This window comes from Phoxinus phoxinus (genome assembly GCF_949152265.1).
Source record: "Phoxinus phoxinus genome assembly, chromosome: 12".
Taxonomy (NCBI): domain Eukaryota; kingdom Metazoa; phylum Chordata; class Actinopteri; order Cypriniformes; family Leuciscidae; genus Phoxinus; species Phoxinus phoxinus.
The window spans coordinates 3,532,999-3,556,952 of record NC_136887.1 but is presented as its reverse complement, the minus strand read 5'-3'; the positions used below and the strand labels follow the sequence as shown (position 1 = coordinate 3,556,952).

Here is a 23,954-nt window from a genome sequence, read left to right as displayed (position 1 = left end):
GATAGATGGGTCCTCGTTCATCGTTGGCAGAGCGGATGAAGACACCACAGCCACTCAACCACCATCACCAGCCATCTTACTCGCCACACTGCCTGAAGATCTACACATCGTACCTGCCCAGTCTGAGTATCTTCACATCATGCCTGCCTAGCCTGACCCTGTTCTCTTCATGCCTGCCGAGCCGGAGATTCTTCACGTCATGCCCGCCGAGCCGGAGACTGTTCACGTCATGCCCGCCGAGCCGGAGACTGTTCACTTTCGAGCCCGAGCTTCACGTCAGTCCCGCAGGGCAGGGACAGGGACAGTGGGACAGGGTCATGGATTCCACCTGGGCTGTTATCAAGTGCACTGCTGACTTTTGATGTTCCCTGAGTAAATTAACTTTCTTGAACGGATTTGTCTCCTGCAAGTTATTACACTACACTAATATATTACTTCACATGCATTGATGGTTTGTACTTTTAAATCCATTATATTATAAATGTACAGATTATTGATGGTCTGTAGTTTTACACTGCTTTCATTTTTAAAGACTTCATATTATTGTTAGGTGAGGTTATTAATAAATGCCTTCTTAAGCAAAGCCATGAGTTTGTGTAAGAAAAAAAAGAAAAACTGTATAAAGTAAAGTAACTAGCTTCCGGCCAAACTAACATACGGATTCAACTTAAGTCTAAAGCGCAATTTATGTGATTAATGCGACGTACTGCTGATATTTACTCTACGCCATGATGATGCAATACGTTACTTCTGACGTCACAAGTTGCGCTTTAGACGCAAGTACACAGCGTATGCACCAGATCTGATATTTTAGATCTGGTTCTTGATTTTAGTGTTCTGTTTGTTTGTTTTTTTGTGATTGACTCTGCACCTTCAAATAAATAAAAAAATCAATTATTCTTTAAAAAGGTTGTTAAAATAAACAAGACATTTTTAACAAAAAGCTTATTGGGAACATGGGGTAAATAAAATGAAATATTATTGTGTGAGAGATGTCTCAATGTAAAAATGTCTCAATGTAGATTTTGGTGAGCTTAATAGGTAAATTTACCCTACATCTGTTTTTTATAGTCATCATATTTATATCATCACAAGAACTCAGTTCATTATAGGTATTTTAGAATCGCATTACACATAATGCAAAATTAAAGTCATATGACGAGCACTTTTTGCTCTCTGACAAGAATGCCAGCAAATGTTTTAAAAGTTATACTTCAGATTAAAATATCCTTTGTTTTATTCAGATTAGGATTATTATATACAAAATACGATAAACTATTTCAGGGATCAGGGTGCTCTATAATAAGTTAGCCTATGTAAAGTAATTTATTATAGAATTGTAAAATTATTATTTCTGGGCAGAAGAGAAAGATCTGCTTTATTCCCAAGCCTTCCAAGCTTGTTTAAGGTAATAACAGATCCTTTCCTTCTTTGTCCATTCTGTAGGTTTTTCTAAAACAAAGATGAACAGATAACACAATTATTAGAAATATTTCTGACCTCACATAAAAACAAACAAAAAACAGAACCACTTTAACTACTATGCACTAACATTTACATTAATTATTGTAAGCAGTACATACATATATTTAAAAAATACCTGCATACCCACCCTTAAACCGACCTATCCCACCAAACCTGTACCCGTATCCACCTCAACAGCAACACAAGTGTTTAGCAATAAAACATCAGCACAACAAGTGCATTGCAGTATTTAAAGACACCTAATATAAAGTAACTTACATTTTACTCTTACAGTACATTCCTATCTATAATGCTACAAATGCTTACGACAGCCCTGCTTCTGCTTAACGTTGTCAAAATTATTCCAGTTTGCATGGATTCGAGGAAACGGCTAGAAAATCTGTATTATGCAGGCCAGACAAGTAATTTGGCGATGTCACTTTGTAAAGGTAGTCCAAAACGTGGGTTCGTGGAAAAAAGCCCATGTTAATAAGCTGCCATTGGACGCATAATGGGTCGGAGGGATCGTAGTGTGAATTGGGAGGCCGTGGCCCCACAGACTTGGTGGGAAGTGGGCCTTTATTACTACCCCCCCTATTCACGGAATACGACCTACTTGCCACGGGACCGTGGCTTTTTGGACACCTCTAGTGGGCGACAGAGAGCATGTTGCCCCCAGGACCACCCCCCCCAACACCCCCCCAACACCCCCCCCCGTCCCACGAACCCACTATTTGTCCAATAACCCACTATATTGGGCAAATGCCCCCCCACCCCCCCGGAACACCACCCCACCACCCCCCCCCGTCCCACGAACCCACTATTTGTCCAATAACCCACTATTTGGCGCAAATGCCCCCCCACCCCCCCGCCACCCCCCGCCACCCCCCACCCCCCCCCCACGTCCCACGAACCCACTATTTGTCCAATAACCCACTATTTGGCGCAAATGTCCCGTAGCCCCCCCCCCGACACCCCCCCACCCCCCCCGTCCCACGGACTCACTATTTGTCCAATAACCCACTGTTTTTTTTTTGTTTGTTACGGATCACCCCGCGCCGTCAGTATGTCGCTCGGGGCGGGCCCCGGGGCCACTGTGCCGAATTTGGGGCCCCTGGGACATTTCCATCAAAATCCCACTTCCCCATTAAATGAATGGGGCCCCATAGTGGTTTCGTGGACACCGCTTACGAAGGGCCGATCGACTAGGGGGTGACGTTTTCCTTCTCGCCACGGCCCCCTGGTGCGGCCCTGAAAGTTTGGGGCCCCGGGGACCTTGTTCAGGGGCCGCAAAGTCGAAAAAGGGACTCACGTCCGCGAAACCACTATGCCTTTCAAATGGCCCGTGGGACGGTCCCCGTACGCAGACGGAGGGTCGTGGTTCCTCGATACTTCAGATCCTGACTCTCCAGGGGCCCCTTACGTGGGGCCCCGAAGCTTGGGGCCCTAGGGCCCTTAAAAAATATTGCCCCTCCCCCACCATCATGTGCTTTTGACATGTCGCTCGGGACGGGCCCCGGGGCCACCGTGCCGAATTTGGGGCCCCTGGGGCCATTCTGTCAAAATCCCACTCGCCCATTAAATGAATGGGTTTTCCACCGTGGTTTTGTGGACACCGCTTCCGAAGGGCCGATCGACTAGGGGCCGCAGTTTTCCGACTCGCCACGGCCCCCTGGTGCGGGTGGGAAAGTTTGGGGGCCCGGGGACCTCGTTCAGGGGCCGAAAGGTCGAAAAATGGGCCCCTCGTCCGCGAACCCGCTATGCCTTTCGAATGGCCCGTGGGACGGCCCCCGTACGCAGACGGAGGGTCGTGGCTCCTCGATACTTCAGATTCCGACTCTCCAGGGGCCCCTGAAGCGGGGCCCCGAAGCTTGGGGCCCTAGGGCCCTTACAAAAAATTGCCCCTCCCCCACCACCATGTGCTTTTGACATGTCGCTCGGGACGGGCCCCGGGGCCACCGTGCCGAATTTGGGGCCCCTGGGGCCATTCTGTCAAAATCCCACTCGGCCATTAAATGAATGGGTTTTCCACCGTGGTTTCGTGGACACCGCTTCCGAAGGGCCGATCGACTAGGGGGCGCCGTTTTCTGACTCGCCACGGCCCCCTGGTGCGGGCGGGAAAGTTTGGGGCCCCTGGGACCTCGTTCAGGGGCCGAAAGGTCAAAAAAGGGGCCCCGCGCCTGTTCGTGTGGCAGAGATTAGGGTTAGAGGGTGACAACGTTTTGCCTTCGCTCAAGAGCCCGGTGCTTTCGGTACATCGCTCGGGGAGGGCCCAGGGGCCACCGTGCCGAATTTGGGGCCCCTGGGACATTTCCATCAAAATCCCACTCGCCCATTAAATGAATGTATTCGCCGTAGTGGTTTCGTGGACGCCGCTTCCGACGGGCCGATCGACTAGGGGCCGCCATTTTCCGACTCGCCACGGCCCCCTGGTGCGGGCGGAAAAGTTTGGGGCCCCTGGGACCCCGTTCAGGGGCCGCGAGGTCAAAAAAGGGCCCCTCGTCCGCGAACCCGCTACGCCGCTAAATGGTCCGTGGGACGGCCCCCGTACGGAAACGCAGGGTCATGGTACCTCGATACTTCAGATCCCGACTCTCCAGGGGCCCCCGACTCAGGGCCCCGAAGCGTGGGGCCCTAGGACCTTCCTGCACAAAGTTTCCCCCTTATAACCAACTTTCACTCAAAAGGCTCTTAGGGTACATGAGTGGAAGAGACACAAGGCTGAGATTAGGGTTAAAAGGGCGGGAAGGGGTTGCCTTGGCTCTAGAGCCTAGCGCCTTTGGTATGTCGCTCGGGGCGGGCCCAGGGGCCACCGTGCCGAGTTTGGGGCCCCGGGGACATTTCTATCAAAATCCCACTCGCCCATTAAATGAATGTATTCGCCGTAGTGGTTTCGCGGACGCCGCTTCGGAAGGGCAGATCGACTAGGGGGCGCCGTTTTCCGACTCGCCACGGCCCCCTGGTGCGGGCGGGAAAGTTTGGGGCCCCGGGGCCCCCGTTCAGGGGCCGCGAGGTCGAAAAAGGGGACGCTCGTCCGCGAAACCACTATGCCTTTTAAATGGGCCGTGGGACGGCCCCCGTACGCAGACGGAGGGTGGTGGTGCCTCGATACTTCAGATCCCGACTCTCCAGGGGCCCCTGACGCGGGGCCCCGAATCGTGGGGCCCTAGGACCCTTTTGAAAAACCGCCCCTCCCCCGCCAAAAAATCATTCAGAGGCCTGAAAAGGCTTTTTGAGAGTCAGGCAAAGGAAGAGATTTTGCACAGAGGCTAAAAAATGCTTGCCCTCGCTCTAGGGCCTGGTGCTTTCGGTACGTCACTCGGGGCGGGCCCTGGAGCCACAGTACCGAATTTGGGGCCCCTGTGACATTTCCATAAAAATCCCACTCGCCCATTAAATCAATGGGGCCCCATAGTGGTTTCGTGGACGCCGCTTCGGAAGGGCCGATCGACTAGGGGGCGCCGTTTTCCTTCTCGCCACGGGCCCCTGGTGCGGCCCGTGAAAGTTTGGGGCCCCTGGGACCTTTCTATAAAAATCCCACTCGCCCATTAAATGAATGGGTCCCCATAGTGGTTTCGCGGACACCACTTCGGAAGGGCCGATCGACTAGGGGGCGCCGTTTTCCGACTCGCCACGGCCCCCTGGTGCGGCCCTGAAAGTTTGGGGCCCCTGGGACCTCGTTCAGGTCGAAAAAGGGCCCCTCGTCCGCGAACCCGCTATGCCTTTTAAATGGGCCGTGGGACGGCCCCCGTAAGGAGACGGAAAGTCGCAGGAGCCCGAAACTCGGCGAGTTCCGTCGTCTAGGGCCCCTGAGTCGGGCCCCCGAGTTTGAGGGCCCTAGCCACTTGGCAAGCGTTTAAAGTCCGGGTGAGTGTACTGCCGAAAACGGGCCTGTTTTCCAAGTGGAAACAGGCCAGAGAGGTGGACGAAAAATGTGTCTCAGGCCCTAGGGCCCGGGCCCTATCGGTACGTCACTCAGGGCGGGCCCAGGGTTCACCGTGCTGAGTTTGGGGCCCCTGGGACCTTTCTATCAAAATCCCACTCGCCCATTAAATGAATGGGTTTTTCTATAGTGGTTTCGCGGACGCCGCTTCGGAAGGGCCGATCGACTAGGGGGCGCCGTTTTCCTTCTCGGCACGGCCCCCTGGTTTGGCCCTGAAAGTTTGGGGCCCCTGGGACCTCGTTCAGGGGTCGCGAAGTCGAAAAAGGATGCTCGTCCGCGAAACCGCTATGCCTTTTAAATGGGTGGTGGGACGGCCCCCGTAAGGAGACGGAAAGTCGCAGGAGCCCGAAACTCGGCGAGTTCCGTCGTCTAGGGCCCCTGAGTCGGGCCCCCGAGTTTGAGGGCCCTAGCCACTTGGCAAGCGTTTAAAGTCAGGGCGAGTGTACTGCTGAAAACGGGCCTGTTTACAAGTGTCTGCCATTGACCTCAGTGGCAGACAGAGAGATGGATCAAGTTTCTCAGGCCCTAGGGCCCGGGCCCTATCGGTACGTCACTCAGGGCGGGCCCAGGGTTCACCGTGCTGAGTTTGGGGCCCCTGGGACCTTTCTATCAAAATCCCACTTGCCCATTAAATGAATGGGTTTTTCTATAGTGGTTTCGCGGACGCCGCTTCGGAAGGGCCGATCGACTAGGGGACGCCGTTTTCCTTCTCGGCACGGCCCCCTGGTTCGGCCCTGAAAGTTTGGGGCCCCTGGGACCTCGTTCAGGGGTCGAAAGGTCGAAAAAGGGTGAAAAACATGTGCAAGGGGTCAAAAAGGTCAAACCAACGAAACGCGCGTCCGTACGGAGACGGAAGGTCGTAGGAGCCCGAAACTCGGCGAGCACCGTCGTCTAGTGACCCCGAGTCGGGCCCCCGAGTTTGAGGGCCCTAGCCGCTTCCAAAGCGTTTCCTGACCCCCAATTGTAAAATAACCCAGTGATTGTGAATGGTGACTGGAAATGTGGATGGTGACTGGAGACTTTTTTATTTTTCATGATGACCCACTGGGTCCTATGGACACCTAACGTTTTATCGTGTTTAGAACGGGTCGAGACCTTTACTTTGAGACCACCCGCGGCCTCGTGGGCCCCTGGGGCCCCGAGATACAGATACAAACGAACAATTATCAAGGCCAAAACTCGACGGATCCGGCGGGCCCCGGGCTCTACGGAACCGTCTGGTCGAGCTGAAAAGAATGGTAAAAATTTCATGAATTTCGGTGGTGTTTTGGCCGAGATATTAGTCGAAAACCACGGCGCGCCAGTCAAAATGGCGTCCGAAAGCTGACCTCTCGACCTCTGGGACAAAACGGCTCGTATCTTGGCAGCGCAAAGACGCAGAGAGCTCAAACTCGGGTGAAGGTGTCCCGAGGGGACCCTCTCCTGAACGGGAGAGTCACGGGCCCCGGGGCCCTCCCAAAAAAAAATTATTTTACAAAAGTATTGGGTTATTGGACAAATAGTGGGTTATTGGACAAATAGTGGGTTATTGGACGTTTGCGCCAAATAGTGGGTTATTGGACAAATAGTGGGTTATTGGACAAATATAGTGGGTTATTGGACAAATAGTGGGTTATTGGACGTTTGCGCCAAATAGTGGGTTATTGGACAAATAGTGGGTTATTGGACAAAAATAGTGGGTTATTGGACAAATAGTGGCTTCGTGGGATGATCCCACGTAGCATTTATCCCATTGTAAAAATAGTGGGTTCGTGGACAGTGGAATTATGGGATGGGACTTGGTGCTATGGACTCAGGGGAGGCCCCTGAGTACAGTAAAGTAGTTTTCATCAAGACAGGAACTTTAATTAAAATGTCTATCAAATGAACTGTCTGAATCCCCATTCAACCGATGGCACGTGGGATTGTGTCCATTTGCAGCATATTTTCATGTATGCGGGAAAATCATTTTCCAAAAATAGTGGGTTATTGGACAAATAGTGGCTTCGTGGGATGATCCCACGTAGCATTTATCCCATTGTAAAAATAGTGGGTTCGTGGACAGTGGAATTATGGGATGGGACTTGGTGCTATGGACTCAGGGGAGGCCCCTGAGTACAGTAAAGTAGTTTTCATCAAGACAGGAACTTTAATTAAAATGTCTATCAAAGGAACTGACTGAATCCCCATTCAACCGATGGCACGTGGGATTGTGTCCAATTGCAGCATATTTTCATGGGTGGCGGGAAAATCATTTTCCAAAAATAGTGGGTTATTGGACAAATAGTGGCTTCGTGGGATGATCCCACGTAGCATTTATTCAATAGTACAAAATAGTGGGTTCGTGGACAGTGGAATTATGGGATGGGACTTGGTGCTATGGACTCAGGGGAGGCCCCTGAGTGCAGTAAAGTAGTTTTTATCAAGACAGGACCTCTTAAAAAAAAACTATGTCCAATATTGACTCGTCGGGAAATCATGATTCAAAAATAGTGGGTTATTGGACAAAAAGTGGCTTCGTGGACACGTGGTTTATGAGCCCATCTTTAATATTTTTTTGATAAAAACTATTTTACAGCACTCAGGGGCCTCCCCTGAGTCCATAGAACCAAGTCCCATCCCATAATTAAACTGTCCAGGAACCCACTATTTTTTTCCATTGAATAAATGCTACGTGGGATCTCCATATCTCAGCTCTAGATTGATCTAGAACCTCCATTTTTGCATTCCTCTCTTAGTCTCAACACCCTCTAACAGAATCCAGAGTTTCAAGTAGATCAGAGAAACTTTTTTTTCGGACCCAAAAAAACCGACAGGCATACACACCCCTTACGCTTTTTTTGGGTCTGGAAAAAAAGTTTCTCTGATCTTCTTGAAACTCTGGATTCTGTTAGAGGGTGTCTAGGCCTAGAGAGGAATGGCAAAATGGAGGTTCTAGACCCTTCCAGAGCTGAGATATGGAGATCCCACGTAGCATTTATTCAATGGAAAAAAATAGTGGGTTCCTGGACGGTGGAATTTTGAGATGGGACTTGGTCCCACAGACTCAGGGGGGGCCCCTGAGTGCTGTAAAATAGTTTTTATTAAAAAAAAGTGAAAGCTGAGCTTAAAAACCTTGTGTCCACAAAGTCACTATTTGTCCAATAACCCACTATTTTTGTATCATGATTTCCCACAAAGTCAATATTGGACATAGTTTTTTTCCCAAAGGTCCTATCTTGATGAAAACTACTTTACTGCACTCAGGGGCCTCCCCTGAGTCCATAGGACCAAGTCCCATCCCATAATTCCACTGTCCACGAACCCACTATTTTTACCATTGGATAAATGCTACGTGGGATCTCCATATCTCAGCTCTGGATGGCTCTAGAGCCTCCATTCTTGCACTCATGTCTAAGTCTCATCACCCTCTACCAGAATCCCGAGTTTCAACTGGATTGGAACGGGTGAGTTCTCGGGAGGATCCGGGTGAATTGTCGGAAGGATGAAAGTCCCATTTTTGACCGGGCATAACTCAGGAACCAAGCCGACTTTGGGCTCCATACTCTGGGGTCATGGGGTGCCCATGGGTACCTCTCCACACCAGGAGTTTGGAGCTCCAACTCGGCTTGGTTCCCGAGATATACCCGGTTAAACCTGGACAGGAAGTGGCCGTATCTCGGAAACGGAAGGTCCCAGGAGCTGGGGACGGTGGGGTCTGAAGGGGCCCCATGGGCCCTCCTCATGCCCGGAGTTTGGAGCCCCAACTCGGTTGGGTCCCCGAGATACACCCGGTTATACACAAGTGACTTTTGGACAAAACGGTCGATATCTCGGAAAGGAAGAGTCCCAGCGGGTCATCCTTCGGGGTGGTGAGGGTCCCCAAGGGGCCCTCTCAGACCCCAGAGTCCCGAGCCTCTGGGACCCTTCCTTCTGAAATGCACCCTTTCCTGTTGGGCCCCGTATCTCGGACTGTGGGGCCCCTAGAAGCACGGGCTAGGGCACGTTGGAGAGGGCCCCTGGGGACCCTACTTTGACCCGAGTTTGGTGCCTCTAGGTGGCTTGGTCGCTGAGTTATAGCCGTTCAAAGTTCGGGGCCTATGGATCCCACATAGCATTTATTCCATTGTAAAAATAGTGGGTTCGTGGGACGGGGGGTGGGGGTGGGTGGTGTTGGGGGGGGCAACGGGACGTTTGCGCCAAATAGTGGGTTATTGGACAAATAGTGGGTTATTGGACAAATATAGTGGGTTATTGGACAAATAGTGGGTTATTGGACGTTTGCGCCAAATAGTGGGTTATTGGACAAATAGTGGGTTATTGGACAAATATAGTGGGTTATTGGACAAATAGTGGGTTATTGGACAAATAGTGGGTTATTGGACGTTTGCGCCAAATAGTGGGTTATTGGACAAATAGTGGGTTATTGGACAAATATAGTGGGTTATTGGACAAATAGTGGGTTATTGGACGTTTGCGCCAAATAGTGGGTTATTGGACAAATAGTGGGTTATTGGACAAATATAGTGGGTTATTGGACAAATAGTGGGTTATTGGACAAATAGTGGGTTATTGGACAAATAGTGGGTTATTGGACAAATAGTGGGTTATTGGACAAATAGTGGGTTATTGGACGTTTGCGCCAAATAGTGGGTTATTGGACAAATAGTGGGTTATTGGACAAATAGTGGGTTATTGGACAAATAGTGGGTTATTGGACAAATAGTGGGTTATTGGACAAATAGTGGGTTATTGGACAAATAGTGGGTTATTGGACAAATAGTGGGTTATTGGACAAATAGTGGGTTATTGGACAAATAGTGGGTTATTGGACAAATTGTGGGTTAATGGACAAATAGTGGGTTATTGGACAAATTCTGGGTTATTGGACAAATAGTGGGTTATTGGACAAATAGTGGGTTATTGGACAAATAGTGGGTTATTGGACAAATAGTGGGTTATTGGACAAATTGTGGGTTATTGGACAAATAGTGGGTTATTGGACAAATTCTGGGTTATTGGACAAATAGTGGGTTATTGGACAAATAGTGGGTTATTGGACGTTTGCGCCAAATAGTGGGTTATTGGACAAATAGTGGGTTATTGGACACATATAGTGGGTTATTGGACAAATAGTGGGTTATTGGACAAATAGTGGGTTATTGGACAAATAGTGGGTTATTGGACAAATATAGTGGGTTATTGGACAAATAGTGGGTTATTGGACAAATAGTGGGTTATTGGACAAATAGTGGGTTATTGGACGTTTGCGCCAAATAGTGGGTTATTGGACAAATAGTGGGTTATTGGACGTTTGCGCCAAATAGTGGGTTATTGGACAAATAGTGGGTTATTGGACAAATATAGTGGGTTATTGGACAAATAGTGGGTTATTGGACAAATAGTGGGTTATTGGACAAATAGTGGGTTATTGGACAAATAGTGGGTTATTGGACGTTTCCGCCAAATAGTGGGTTATTGGACAAATAGTGGGTTATTGGACGTTTGCGCCAAATAGTGGGTTATTGGACAAATAGTGGGTTATTGGACAAATATAGTGGGTTATTGGACAAATAGTGGGTTATTGGACGTTTCCGCCAAATAGTGGGTTATTGGACAAATAGTGGGTTATTGGACAAAAATAGTGGGTTATTGGACAAATAGTGGCTTCGTGGGATGATCCCACGTAGCATTTATCCCATTGTACAAAATAGTGGGTTCATGGACAGTGGAATTATAGGATGGGACTTGGTCCCACAGACTCAGGGGAGGCCCCTGAGTGCAGTAAAGTAGTTTTTATCAAGACAGAATCTTTAAAAAAAAATGTTATGTCCAATATAGACTTATTGGAAAATCATGATACAAAAATAGTGGGTTATTGGACAAATAGTGGCTTCGTGGACACGTGGTTTATGAGCCCATCTTTAATATTTTTTTGATAAAAACTATTTTACAGCACTCAGGGGCCTCCCCTGAGTCCATAGAACCAAGTCCCATCCCATAATTCCACCGTCCAGGAACCCACTATTTTTTTCCATTGAATAAATGCTACGTGGGATCTCCATATCTCAGCTCTAGAATGATCTAGAACCTCCATTTTTGGATTCCTCTCTAGGCCTCAACACCCTCTAACAGAATCCAGAGTTTCAAGAAGATCAGAGAAACTTGTTTTTCGGACCCAAAAAAACCGACAGGCATACATACCCCTTACGCTTTTTTGGGGTCTGGAAAAAAAGTTTCTCTGATCTTCTTGAAACTCTGGATTCTGTTAGAGGGTGTTGGGACTAAGAGAGGAATGGCAAAATGGAGGTTCTAGACCTTTCCAGAGCTGAGATATGGAGATCCCACGTAGCATTTATTCAATGGAAAAAAATAGTGGGTTCCTGGACGGTGGAATTTTGGGATGGGACTTGGTCCCACAGACTCAGGGGGGGCCCCTGAGTGCTGTAAAATAGTTTTTATCAAAAAAAATATTAAAGATGGGCTTAAAAAACACGTGTCCACGAAGCCACTATTTGTCCAATAACCCACTATTTTTGTATCATGATTTCCCACCAAGTCAATATTGGACATAACATTTTTTTTAAAGGTCCTTTCTAGATGAAAACTATTTTACTGCACTCAGGGGCCTCCCCTGAGTCCACAGCACCAAGTGCCATCCCATAATTCAACTGTCCACGAACCCACTATTTTTTTCCATTGAATAAATGCTACGTGGGATCATCCCACGAAGCCACTATTTGTCCAATAACCCACTATGCGGGAAAATCATTTTTCAAAAATAGTGGGTTATTGGACAAATAGTGGCTTCGTGGGATGATCCCACGTAGCATTTATCCCATTGTAAAAATAGTGGGTTCGTGGACAGTGGAATTATGGGATGGGACTTGGTGCTATGGACTCAGGGGAGGCCCCTGAGTACAGTAAAGTAGTTTTCACCAAGACAGGACCTTTAGAAAAAATGTCTATCAAAGGAACTGTCTGAATCCCCATTCAACCGATGGCACGTGGGATTGTGTCCGATTTCAGCATATTTTCATGTACGGCGGGAAAATTATTTTGCAAAAATAGTGGGTTATTGGACAAATAGTGGGTTCGTGGGATGATCCCACGTAGCATTTATCCCATGGTAAAAATAGTGGGTTAGTGGGACGTCTTCCCAAAACAGTGTGTTATTGGACAAATAGTGGGTTATTGGACGTTTGCGCCAAATAGTGGGTTATTGGACAAATAGTGGGTTATTGGACAAATATAGTGGGTTATTGGACAAATAGTGGGTTATTGGACGTTTGCGCCAAATAGTGGGTTATTGGACAAATAGTGGGTTATTGGACAAAAATAGTGGGTTATTGGACAAATAGTGGGTTCGTGGGATGATCCCACGTAGCATTTATCCCATGGTAAAAATAGTGGGTTAGTGGGACGTCTTCCCAAAACAGTGTGTTATTGGACAAATAGTGGGTTCGTGGGACGGGGGGGTGGGGTGGGGTGGTGTTGGGGGGGGCAACGGGACGTTTTCCCAAAATAGTGGGTTATTGGACAAATAGTGGTTCCGTGGGACGGGGGGTGGGTGGGGGGGTGTCGGGGTGGGGCCGGGGGGCATTTGCCCCAAATAGTGGGTTATTGGACAAATAGTGGGTTCGTGGGACGTGGGGGGGGGGGGGGGGTGGGGGGGTGTCGGGGGGGGCAACGGGACGTTTCCGCCAAATAGTGGGTTATTGGACAAATAGTGGGTTCGTGGGACGGGGGCGTGGCCTCGGAGTCGGGGGGCGGGGTCGACGGGAAGTTTGCGCCATATAGTGGGTTATTGGACAAATAGTGGTTTCGTGGGACGGGGGGGGTGGGCGGGGGGGTCTGCGCAAAACATTGGTCAAACGGACAAATAGTGGGTTCGTGGGACGGGGGGCGTGGCCTCGGAGTCTGGTGGGAGTGGCCGACTGGACGTTTGCGCCATATAGTGGGTTATTGGACAAATAGTGGTTTCGTGGGACGGGGGGGGGGGGCCCACTAAACCAGTGGTCAAACGGACAAATAGTGGGTTAGTGGGACGGGTCACGCGTGGCGCCACACCAAGGACGAAGGCGGAACTGCTCAAAGGGGTCTCCGAACACGGGGGCCTCCCGTCGGGCCCCCGAGGGCGTGGGGGCCCCTCGCGCCTGCCCGCGTGTGTCGGGCGCCCGTCCTGGGTCGGGTGGCGGCGTCGGCCAGCCCCCCAAAAATTTCGGGGGGCCGGCGCGCTCGTCCGCGGACCAGCGTCCGCGAACCCGCTCTCCAATGACGAAAAGGACACTTTTTTTTTTTATGGACTAGCTAGAGAAAGACTACGTTCATGCGCACATATTAAAACGTGCATATCCATAGACTAAATACGTAATGTGCATGTGCACGCCGTCAGCGTTTACACAGATTCACACTTTTGAAGTTTGCGCGGAGATGATAACGTTTTCAAAATGTTTCAAAACTTGCACCTTGGAAACTATTTAAAAGTTTGCATTCTCGAGCCAACAAACACTGCTGTCATAAAAAGTTAGTTCAGGCAAGAATAAAAAGAAACATATCCATATCAGTACTTAATTCAAGCGAGTAGAAATGAAAGCGTAAATATCAACTCAATAAAATTAAGTAAAAATTACTCAACTTTTCTGATACTGGGGTTCCCATCATGCACTGGACCTTGAATAATTAATGAGGTTCATTTTTCACTGGTTTCCAGCTGTATTTACACTGTTTTATCATTGCTTTTGTTGTCAGGATTAGTAACTTGCCATTTTGTGACATTTCGAGAAAATTTTCTGCTCAAAATGACACATTCAAACACAAAAACGATCCATCAAATGTTACCGCCATTGTGTATTGTCTACCAAGTATTGAGGTCTTTGCATTCACATCATGCTTAACATCTGACATGATGAAGTATAAATTACTTAGATACTCTAAGTAAAGCACATACTATAAATGACTGGTATAATTCAATAAAATTGTTTGAGTGAAATGTAATGCAAAGGAAATTTCAACTAAATCGATATTAATCAACCTTCAAGTTAAAATTACTTATTTTCTTTGTTACTTTTACTTAACTAGGTTAAGTAAAGTTTCTTAATTCCATAATCCACGTAAATTTAACTTAAAGATTTCTAATTAAAGCTACTGATAAATATGTTTAGGTTTTTACTTAACAAATCTTTGTATATTTACTAGCATTTTCTGAGTGAAAAAACTTTCCTAGCTTTTTACAAGTAAATCCTACTCCAAATTTTTTTCAGTGTAAGGTAATAACTAATGATTTTTACAACGGAAGTGAATCAATCAAAACTAACTTTAGCTGGACAATAACTTTATTCTAGAGCTGATGTAAAGCCAAAACAATCTCTGTTACCTTAATTTCCTATTATCACTGTAAAGCTGCTTTGAAACAAAATCTATTGTTAAAAGCGCTATATAAATGAAGGTGACTAATAATATCTGCGGTCATAAACCGCCCAGTTTCAAAAGTAATTTTGGTCTCACCTGCTGAGCTGATCTCCTCCATGACCGAAGCCTCTGTTGGCAGTGGGATGCTTTCCGAACCGGGTAAGATCCCATCGCTGGACTCCTCAAGGTTGAGTGTGTGTGTGGAGTCGTCGCTGGACTCCTCAAGGTTGACTGTGTGTGTCGAGTCATCACTGGACTCCTCAAGGTTGAGTGTGTGTGTCGAGTCGCCACACTGAGCTTCTGTAGAGTCTGTTAGAGACACAGAAGTCTCCACTGTGTCCACAACGCTGCAGAGCAAGGGCAGCTTCATCGCCTTACAGGCTCTCCGGAAGAATGATCGCGTCTTCCTCCAACTCAAGCCTTTGTCAATCTCACTCTTCTGCTCCACATTGTCCACAGCGACCGACGTGATGTCCAGCGTAGTGATATTGGCTCTGGTCTTGTGTAGACTCTGGCTATCTGAAGCCCCAATGGTCTCGACAGGCACTTCACCAGGCAACACAAAGTCTGAACACATGTTGTTTGAACGGCTCTGAATGCCAAGGCTCTCTATCTGCTGCTCGGAGATGCATGTGACTTCTGAGCCAGGTGTAGTGTCTTCTCTCTGTGTTTGTGGAGACTCTAAACCCACGTAATGTGTCTTAGAGGGAGGCAGAAAAGCCTCCACTGAGTCCTGAGACTCCCGACAGCAGAAGCGGAGGAAGACGTTCTCCACAGCCTTCTGGGCTCGACGCAAGAATACATGGATCACATCCTTGTGGGGACTTATAAGTTTTTCTAAAATGAAAGAAAACAACTATTGGAAACTGCTCTGACCTCAGATGAAATGAAAATAACATTTACTTTAATATTCATATGGTTGTTCTTGTCTTTGAGCGCCACTAACTTCCATTCATGCATGCAAGTGCAGGAGGAGATTTTGCATTCGCATACTAAAGTTCAAGTGTGGTGATACTATAAAGATATCGTGCTTTCCTGCTTTTTTAAGGGACAGGGTTACAGTCAAGTAACCAGAGACATTCCCTTTCAAAAGCTACACTCAATGCTCTGCTTGATTTAAGTGTTTTGGGAATGAGAAAATCCACGCCGCCGCACTGTGGGTGTCTGGACTGCTTACATTTGTGTAGTGTGTGCTCACAAGAACGTGAAGGTCTCAGACATGACCTTGTGATGTCGACTCAAGGACATGAGAGCCCAGAGTGGCATGAACATCCAAACAATAAAATCTTATGAATGTGTGTGGAGAGGTAGAGCCCTGCATTTCAGCCCGAGCCCGACGGGCCCCGACTTATTTACGCCCCTAGGGCCGGGCTTCGGGCCAATTTTCACGTCATAGTTCACACGCGGGCCGGGCCTCGGGCCTGTTTTAGGCTTATCCTTCTTTTTATAGCCTATTTCAGACATGTATTAAAATTAAATATGAGAAGTTGACGATGGAAAAACAAACATAGAAAGACGTTTTAAACCTATCACACTGACATATGACTGACACATGACAGTCTGCTCGCGCTCGCGCGCACACACACACACGCATGCACACAGGTTTCCCGGCGGCGCGACCCAAGATTTGCGTGACCAGCTCGCTGTTTTTAGTGTCCCCGCCAGCAGCAGAAGTATAGAGAGCGTGACTTCAGCGCAGCTGGAATAGTTCAAGATAGTTCGGGCTGACTGGATTAAAACCTTCCACTGTGGATGCTGTGATTTTTCTTCACGATGCTCTGTAACTGTTCTTAGCCATGTTAGGGGGCTGTCTTGTTGGCTTTCGTTTGAAAACGACTTTATTTTCATCAGTCTGTTGGAAACTATTGGAAATAAGAATGGCCACGTTCTGTAGTGAAGACTTGATTTTTGAGGTAAGATAATGTGTATGTTTGTTTTTAATTTAATGCCATTTATTTGATTTGTTTATAGGCTATAGCTCATTTCGTTTACGAGCGCTGTTGCCACTGTGAGCAGCCGAGCAGTTTGCCTCAGCTTTTAAAAAATGATAATAAACGTTTAAACTATAACTGTCTATGTGTGATATGCTTAAGGTGTTTTATGGATTTTATTGTAGCCAAGTAAAGTGTTGATTTGAGAGGCTAAATGGATCAAACATGTTTAACTCGCTGTCGGCTGCTTGGTCGTCAATAAAAAAACAAAAAGAAACCGAACATTTGTCTAAATTAACTTAATAAAGAAATGATAAGAAACATAACTAACAAAACGGAGCTATTTTAATGGCTGCAAATAGTTAGTTTGCCCTAGACCAGGCTACATGTAGCCTATATTTAAAAAAAAAAAAAAAAAAAAAAAACGGGCTCGGGTCGGACTCGGGCTGATAATTATGATGAGCTGTCGGACACGGGCCGGGCTAGGGCCTGAGCGTCTCGGGCCAGGGCCGGGCTAGGGCCTAGATTTGAGGCCCGTGCAGGGCTCTATGGAGAGGACCACCCTGCCGCATCTCAAACATGCTGCAGGGGGACACCCACTGCCAAGGCTCGGGTAGAAGCGACCCCCCTATTAGAATGAGACCTGATGCCTAATGGTGAAGCTTGACCACGCGCCTCATAGTCAGGGGCAATAGCATCCCTCACCCAATGTGAAATTGTCTGTTTTATGGTGGCCGCCCCCCTGTTACGTCCACTGTGACAAACAGATACCGGTAGTTGCTCTGACTTACGCCACTGGCTAGTGCGGTGGACGTAGGTCTGAAGAGCACAGACTGGACACAGCCTGTGAAGTTTCTCCTGATCTGGCGTTGTTAACGGCGGAGGGCAGAAGGCATCAAGAGTGACCGGATGTACAATCGAGAAAGCAACCTTAGGCAGGTAGTCAGGATGAGGATGCAAAATTGGTTTCCATTTCCATTCAATTCCATTCCTGGGGCAAAGTCTAGGCAGGATAACGAGACCGACAGAGACTGCAAATACCCAATCCTTTTTAAGGAAGTGAAAAACTTTAAAGTGTGTGGAGAGGCTTTAAATCTTAAAAGTCAGAAGTTTATCAGATGCTGACTCTAGAGTTTCAAAGCCAGACTCTCCAGGACTATAGCTAAGTCCCATGAAGGGATTTTGGTTCTAACGGGAGGCCTCAGCTGCCTGGCTCCACGAACGAAGTGGGCGAGCAGAGGATGTTACCCAAGTGGCACCCCATCAATCAAGGCTTAGCAAGCCGATAAATCGGCCACATAAACCCTGAGAATGGCAGGGAATCCGCCTGCTGATAACTTTTCCTGCATGATGTTCAGAACTGAATCAATCTGGCAGTTAACTGGATCTGCATTACGTGCAGTGCACCACCTTTCAAAGACACCCCATTTATTGGCATAATTTCTCCTAGTGGAAGGAGCCATAGCACTGAGAATGTGTAGTAAGAGGCAAGGCCCTTGTTGGCAAACTCTGATCTCCCGGGAGCAGAACAACTGGAGGAAATGCATGCAGGCGCATTCTGGGCCATGTATGTGCCATCGCATCCAGACCCAGGTGAGCTGGGTGACTCAGAGAGAAGTAGAGGGGACATTGCGGTGTCTCTTGGGAGGCAAAAAGGTCCACCTCTGCTTCGTAAAATTTTAAGCAAATTTTTTCACTACCTCTGGGTTGAGTTTGCATTTCCCTGTCGGTATTTTCTTTCTGGACAGTTAATCTGCTCCTACATTCTGATGTCCAGGGATATAAACTGCTTTGAGTGACAGGAACTTGTCCTGAGCCCAAAGAAAAATCTGCTGCGCTAGCCCAGTTGAGACTGCTGTCGTGTTGTCCACCCGCATTAGGACATGGCAGTCTCTCAGCTCATGGAGGAAGTATTTCAGGGCCAGAAATACAGCCATCAACTCGAGGAAGTTGATGTGCCAATTGAGCTGATGACCCTCCCATTCCCCTTGGGCTGGTCGACCACTTAAGAACTCTCCCCATTCCGACTGGGAGGCGTCTGTCGTTAGCATTCTGCAATGGCAAGACGCACATAGAGTGGGACCCAAGGTGAGGAACCGGGGTCTGAGCCATATAGAGAGGGTACGTAGCGTGCGGCGCGTGACCCTTATCAGCCTTCGAGGTTTGGCCCTTGGATGAAACTCCCGGGCTTTGAGCCACGACTGGAACGGTCTCATACTGTATGCAAAAGGCCTAAAGGGATCACGGTGGATGCAGGTGCCATGATACCTAACATTCTTTGATACTGAAGAACAGTGAGATCTTGGCCTAGCCTGACTTTGCTTAGGGTATCGTGAATGGCCTTGATTCGAGTGGGAGACAGCTGTGCCCACATCGTGATCGAATCCCATATGACCCCTAAGTATGTTGTTCTCTGGGTTGGAGAGAAAACGCTTTTCTTGTTGTTGAGTCGTTGACTCTTTTGATTGTGCTAGTATCAGCTAATCGTCGATATAATTCGAAATGCAGATACCCTGGAGTCGCAACGGAGCCAGCGCTACATCTATGCACTTTGTGTATGTGCGGGGTGATAAGGCTTGGCCGAATGGAAGAACCCAATATTGGTAAGCTTCGCCCCCGAAATCTAACCTCAGGAACTCCTGTGTTGTGGCAGTATTTCTACATGAAAGTATACGTCCTTGAGATCGATCGTGACGAACCAATAGTGATGTTGAATTTGTGACACAATTAACTTGATAGTTAGCATCTTGAACTTGAGCGCTTTGACTGAGTGGTTCAAGCCTAGTAGATCAAAAATTGGACTTCTTGGGAATCAGGAAGTATCTGCTGTAGTAACCTGACTCTCTCTCTCTGGAAGGGGAATATGTTCTATGTTCCCTTTGACCAGAAGAGACTGCAGCTCTTGTGACAGTAAATGCGTCTGCTCCGGTTTCTTCACCTCCCGAAACCTGCTGATGACTGTGTTCACCGAGTCGCCAAACAGGCCGGAAGGTGAGATTGGGGCATCATGCAGGAACACTGTCCCTGTCCTTGATGCCGGTGAGGTTCAGCCACAGGTGCCTCTCCGTGCTAACCAAAGAGCCCATTGAACGGCCAATGGCGTGAACCGTTTGCTTGGTCGCACGGAGAGACAGATCCTCGCTCTAACGCAAGGGCAGCGTGCTCTTCCGCCAAACATTAAAAAACCGTATTGGTCCAATTCAGCCATCGGGCGTGAACAAACACACACCGTTTGTTTTGTAGATCGCTCATCTTTTTTTTATTTTCTCTCACTTGTGAAGATGAAAAGAGAAAGGATTTTCTGGCCACTGCCTACAAAAACAAACTCCTACTAGAAGAAATAGAGAGTTTTTCAGAGTTTGAGTAGCACACACACACACAGCACTGTGTCTGAAGACAAAACCTGTGTCACATCTAATTATAGCCGCCGACACACGCGCAATCCGATGACATCACTGCACGAGGCTATAAAAGTTCAGTCGATTCCACTGACGTGTTGCACTATATACACCGCTGGTCACGCACAAAAACGTTCCCAAGGCGCTTCATCAAGCGCAGCATTGAGTGTAGACCATTTGAAAGGGAACTGTAATGATAGCTTTAGCGTTCACACCAACCCACAATAATGCTCTGGGGTATTTTTATAAGTGCGGATTGCGGTTATGTAGTCTGTCGCTTTAAATGCTCGAACTATTAAAAGTTAAGTGGATTCTGATTGGCTGTCAGGGTTTTTATAGCTCATCAGCTGTTTTTAACTTTCATCACAACATGTTTCTGAAAGTGTTTGCAACAATGTTGTTTCTGTCACCAACTGTGTTAATATTTTTTTTTTATTAAACTCATGTTCCTGGTAATCTTGAATCAGAATAAGTTCCTCTTGCACCATCTCTTCTCTTCTCTGATGAAGAGGGCGGGGCAACGTGTCACTCACATGATATCCACCAATAGCAAACCACAACCATTCAATCAATTCCTCACAGACACAATCAAGCCCCGTCCACATGTGTACCTGAAGCGTTTCACTCGATATACGGCACAATAGAGGAGAAAAAACTAGCGGAACTTCCCTTTCATACTGACTTTAAAACTTTATATTTATAATTAATTTATAAACGGGCCTGGAGGATCTGAACAGCACAGTCTGAACTATTGGCTGCAGGTTTACAGTGTTGAGGATAAAGTGCAGATTTTATGATGTAATCAACATTTTGAATTTAAGTGTCTAATATAAATGCAGCACAATGCAAGCATTTTCATTTTGCAAAACATATTTTCAATTCTACATTTATAAATAATAATAAAAAAAACACATAGCCTATGAGTGACCACCAGCAAAGACCACGGAAATGCAGAATGCTAGAGCTCAGAACAATGTTATAATCAGAGCCGGACAGTAGCGGAGTACATTTACTTGAGTACAATTTTGAGGGATCTGTACTTTACTCGAGTATCATTTTTGGGGAGTACTCATGACTTTACTCAAGTACATTTGAGAGGCAAATATTGTACTCTTTACTCCACTACATTTCTATCCATAATAACCGTGAGTACTGAGTACCCGTTACTTCTAAAAAAGGAAAAAAGACAAATCTCGAAAACCCTCAATTTGTTGTTTCCCTCTCAAACGTGACTGGATTGTGCAGGCGCCACTGATTGGGACAGCCTATCAGCAATCAGCTTTCAGGTTCAGAGGTGTGTCAGAACATTGCTATATTGCCTTCTTTGCTGGTTTAGGTTTATTGATTTGATTGATGAAAAAACTGAGAAACTCACATGTACACACAATGGTTAGCTGAATTGTCTTTTCTGATATTACACATTAATGTAAGCTGAGCGTTTGCTTTGATGTTCTTGAGTATGCGGTGTGTTTAACACAGTCAGGTTCAAATGTGGGTGCAGAAAATCCATTAAAACTCTAGCAGAGGTTTGTCAGAGCGTTGCCATTGTGCTATTGCCTTGTATTGCCTTTATGTAATGTTAAATAAAGCAACATGGTAAAAAGATGAAAATGACTTGATTTTACTTTCAATTCCTTTTACATTCTCCAAGGTTTTAACATTAACATTTTTCATAACTCCATGTAGGACGTTTCTGTACATAAGCACTGTGGCAGTAGTAATGCAATATTTAGAAAATGTACTCTTGATACTCAAGTACTTTTAAAAACAAGTACTTCAGTACTTTTACTTGAGTAGACATCTGACTGTAGTACTTTTACTTGTAGGCTACATGAGTAAAATTTAGCAAGGGATATCTGTACTTTTACTCAAGTAATGAAGCTGTGTACTCTGTCCGCCTCTGGTTACAATGTCTCTGTGTTGAATGTAATTTCAGTCTCACCTGATGATCTGTTCTCTACAGGATCCTCCATGATACTCTCACTCTCCAGGCTCAGGTGCGTCTGCTCAACACCTTCTTCAGAGGAGGAACTCACTGTTATGGACATGATGTAGATTTGTCAGATCTAGACACTGTGTGTATACTCTCTATGCTCTGTAGAATGTGCCTCTGATTTTGTGTGAAGACACAATCTCGTTGTTTCTGTGAAGATGATTCTGCAAGTGTTGTTTATAAAGGCGCTCATTAAGACGAGTGGCGTGACGTCACTGACGCGTTCTAAAATGGAACAACAGGCAAGAAGAAACTACTGTACTTGTTTTGGGACTGTAAGCAGAGGTCCACAACACACCCTGCTCAGCTCCGTCTCCTTCAGCACCAAATATATACATTTTGTTGAGTGTATATAATTAAAGTTGTGAAATAATTGGCTAATATTAACTCTGATTTGGTGCTGCAATGATTCGCCCATCGCGATGATAACTGACCTTCATCTGAGCTGCACTCAAACACCGCTCGTCAATGTCAAAATATTTGAGTCCAATCAAAGCAAGCAGGATTTACAGGAGCGCGAGCCGTGCGCGAATCCCAACGCGGCGCTTCACTTCAGTTTATGGTCATATAGTGCGAGATAAAATGCAAGTATAAACAGCTGTTTTTCGATAGAAGTTTTAAATGACCGACAGAAATAATCAGTTTGATCAAAGACAGACAGTGGATATTATAAGCTTAATTTAACAACACAAGCACCCTATTAAATATATTGCCATTATTATTCTAGACATTTTTTTGTATAACGTTACCTCGAATGTGTTCGACTTTCCCCTGTTTGTATCACTCCGCTTGTTCGTGTTTGCGCAACTTGCATCATTAAGCCAGAAGGCGGCGACAAGTGACTCTTTATGAGTGAGTAATTGAACCATTGATTAAATGAACAGATTAGTCCTCAAATATTGATTCATTTAGGAAAGAAAAAGTAGCTGAAACTGAACTTTGATGCTCATACTAACTGCTCATATGCCTCTGGGCACAGAATGATTGCATTGGCGTTTAAAATGTAACATCTATGCAAAATAATCCTTTAATCATTTCTTATTTAAGGCCATTCCCGTTTCGAATATGTGATTGTGTATAGTCAACAATAAGCATAAACATTCTGCATTTCCAGTTTATAGTGTGGATAATTCAATGCGACATTTAAACTGATTCTCATGTTTAAGAATCTGTTATCTGATAAAATACTACATGCTACATCCTTTTAAAGCTACTGTTGTCCATTTTTTTGGCCTTCAAAACACCTTAAAATTCACATGTTGAGATCAGGAAAATCTAAATTTTCTCCGGGGGGCATGCCACCGAACCCCCCAAGTAGGATCAATTTTTTCCCCTTTGTATCTATAAAAACCTGCAACCTTACTGATTTTGTGTACCCTCATTTTTCTTTATTTTGGAAATATGTTTTATTTGGTTTTATTAATAGGCTACGGAGAAAAACTTTGAGAAAGAATTTTACTTTATAAATCTTTTACTTCTCCTAGCAAAATTTCATATTCATAAATGTAAATTTTCCAATCAAAAGCCATTATTTAAAATGTTTCTCAACGAGTTTCATCAATAGGCTACCTTCAAACGCTTTCTGTTTCAGAGAAGACCAAAGCAAGGAAAACATTGTCTTGCTGTGCTCTCTTCAAAATCCCCCTTTACATTGTGTCGCGTTTTCTTATCCTAACATGCTCTATTTGATCGTATCTCCTTTACTTATTTGCTTATATTTTCTTGTATTCATTTTATTGCAGGTGTATGTATATAGATTTATTTTTCTCTGTTTCTTTTTTCCCTTCTTTTCTTTTCTCCTCTGGTATTTGTTCCGATTATTGTATCTCATGTTGATAATAAAAAATAAAAAATAA

General features: G+C 46.2%; 1 protein-coding gene across 1 annotated transcript; it reads right to left on the bottom strand.

Annotated features, from left to right (window-relative positions):
- Positions 1-1,222: 1,222 nt before the first annotated feature.
- On the bottom strand, positions 1,223-22,336 carry LOC307007822 (uncharacterized protein). Its single transcript, XM_079630193.1, has 3 exons — positions 22,048-22,336; positions 14,873-15,613; positions 1,223-1,452 (listed from the first exon to the last, which is right to left on the bottom strand). Exons 1-3 carry the CDS (start codon positions 22,151-22,153, stop codon positions 1,379-1,381), a joined length of 921 nt encoding a protein of 306 aa, XP_079486319.1. The 5' UTR covers positions 22,154-22,336; the 3' UTR covers positions 1,223-1,378.
- Between the last annotated feature and the right edge of the window lie 1,618 nt (positions 22,337-23,954).